Below are 1,643 nucleotides of genomic sequence, written 5' to 3'. Positions count from 1 at the left end.
CACACACAGACACAGACACACATAGAGATGTCCTTCAGTCCTTTTGTTTCCAGCAGTAGGGAAGGAAAACGAGCCAACACTTATCAGCCACAGATAATGTAACTCAGCACGGTGCTGACAGCTGACAACAAGCAGCTGCAGGCCTCTTACACAACCTCAATACTGTCTGTCTGTCGCCTGTTTATTTCTCAGCCTATCATTTTAGAAAGTATTTGCATACAAACATCCCAGTTGTGGAAAGCTTTCGTTGTCCTTGGTCACAGTGCAATCTCCAAATGTATCCATTATTTATCTAATGCTTTCAAAAGGCACATTGTTTGGAAATTAAATTCCAGCTCTCGTCCTGGTCCCACTGAGGCCTTTTATGTAGCGATGTCTTACTGGTTCTAGGCAACACATAATTTCCAGTCAAAGTAATAACAGACATAACAGCACAGCAGTGCTGTGTACAGTAGACTAAAACGTATCTGTCTCATTCATGCTCGAGTTTATTTTTGTGTTGCACCAGGTGCTTCTGGGACGTGGTGCTGGCCTTCCCTCTGGAGCTGCAGAAGAAGCTCCTCCACTTCGCCACAGGAAGTGACCGCGTTCCTGTCGGAGGAATGGCCGACCTCAACTTCAAAATCTCTAAGATCGATGTTCCAACTGACTGGTAGGTCCAAAAACGGATCAGACTGAGACCAGAACTCGGTCATTGAAAACTTGTCGACACAGTGATCCTGAGAGACACTGAACATCTGCACTTGCTGCAAATTCTCCCAGAACCAAACATAGACCTTTCTATACTGAACCAACATAATGAGAGAGAGAAGCTTGGCCTTTTAATATCTGACCCGCACCACCACAACAACCTTCACTGACTCAACTAACTCTGTCTCCTCACTTTCTGATTTGACTATCTGGAGTGTTTAAACTGAAATGTAGATACTGCTGGTGAAGTATTAACAGTGTAATGCTCCCTCTCTTGTGTTCTGGGTGTGAACTGAGCTGCAGGAGATAAGACACACTGCTGAACTTTAAACTTATAGAAACCTTGAATCTAGATCAGAGAATGGACTAGCTGCCCCACTGCTGATCTTTTACACACAGACACACACTGTTGGTCAGATAGTTTCAGTGATTTGTATGTGCGAGATCAGTTAAGGATTTACCGGTTTCTCCACATTTTAAGTAAACTGGCTGTAAGAAATGTACAAGAATGTTTGACTTAATATGCAAAGGTGTTATTTTGAACATGTTTTCAGGATCAGATGTAACTTTATTGGTGAATAAGTACATGGAATTTGACTGTTTATTTAAAGGACCAGTGTGTAGGGTTTATTTGCATCTGGCGGTGTAGTTGCAGATTCCAACACACTTACTTCATCCTCCCTTTCCAAGTGTGAGGGAGAAACTGTGGTGGCCACAAAACACGCAAAAAGCATGAAAGGCCCTTTGTAGAGCCAGTTTTTGGGTTATTCCTTCAGGGCTACTGTTCAACAGTGCAGCCTCAACAGAAGGCGACCCGTGCCATCTGTAGATAAAAACGGCTCATTCTAAGGAAACAAAAACATAATGATTTTTATTTTCAGGTGATTATACACTAATGAAAACATACTTATGAATATTATATTCCATTTTCTAACAATAGATCCTCCTCAGTG

General features: G+C 42.2%; 1 protein-coding gene across 1 annotated transcript in view; it reads left to right on the top strand.

The window, feature by feature from the left end:
* hectd2 (HECT domain containing 2) overlaps positions 1-1,643 on the top strand; it is a gene marked incomplete at its 5' end in the record, with an annotated part of 39,594 nt that overhangs the window by 34,374 nt on the left and 3,577 nt on the right. Inside the window, one exon of the mRNA XM_035663056.1 lies at positions 509-652. Within this exon, the coding sequence (XP_035518949.1) occupies positions 509-652 (144 nt within the window). The remainder of the gene's footprint in view (positions 1-508; positions 653-1,643) is intronic.

This window comes from Morone saxatilis, unplaced genomic scaffold (assembly GCF_004916995.1).
Source record: "Morone saxatilis isolate NCDOM2014 unplaced genomic scaffold, NCSU_SB_2.0 Contig19, whole genome shotgun sequence".
NCBI classification, from domain to species: Eukaryota; Metazoa; Chordata; class Actinopteri; family Moronidae; genus Morone; species Morone saxatilis.
This window is presented reverse-complemented; position numbering and strand designations above follow the sequence as displayed.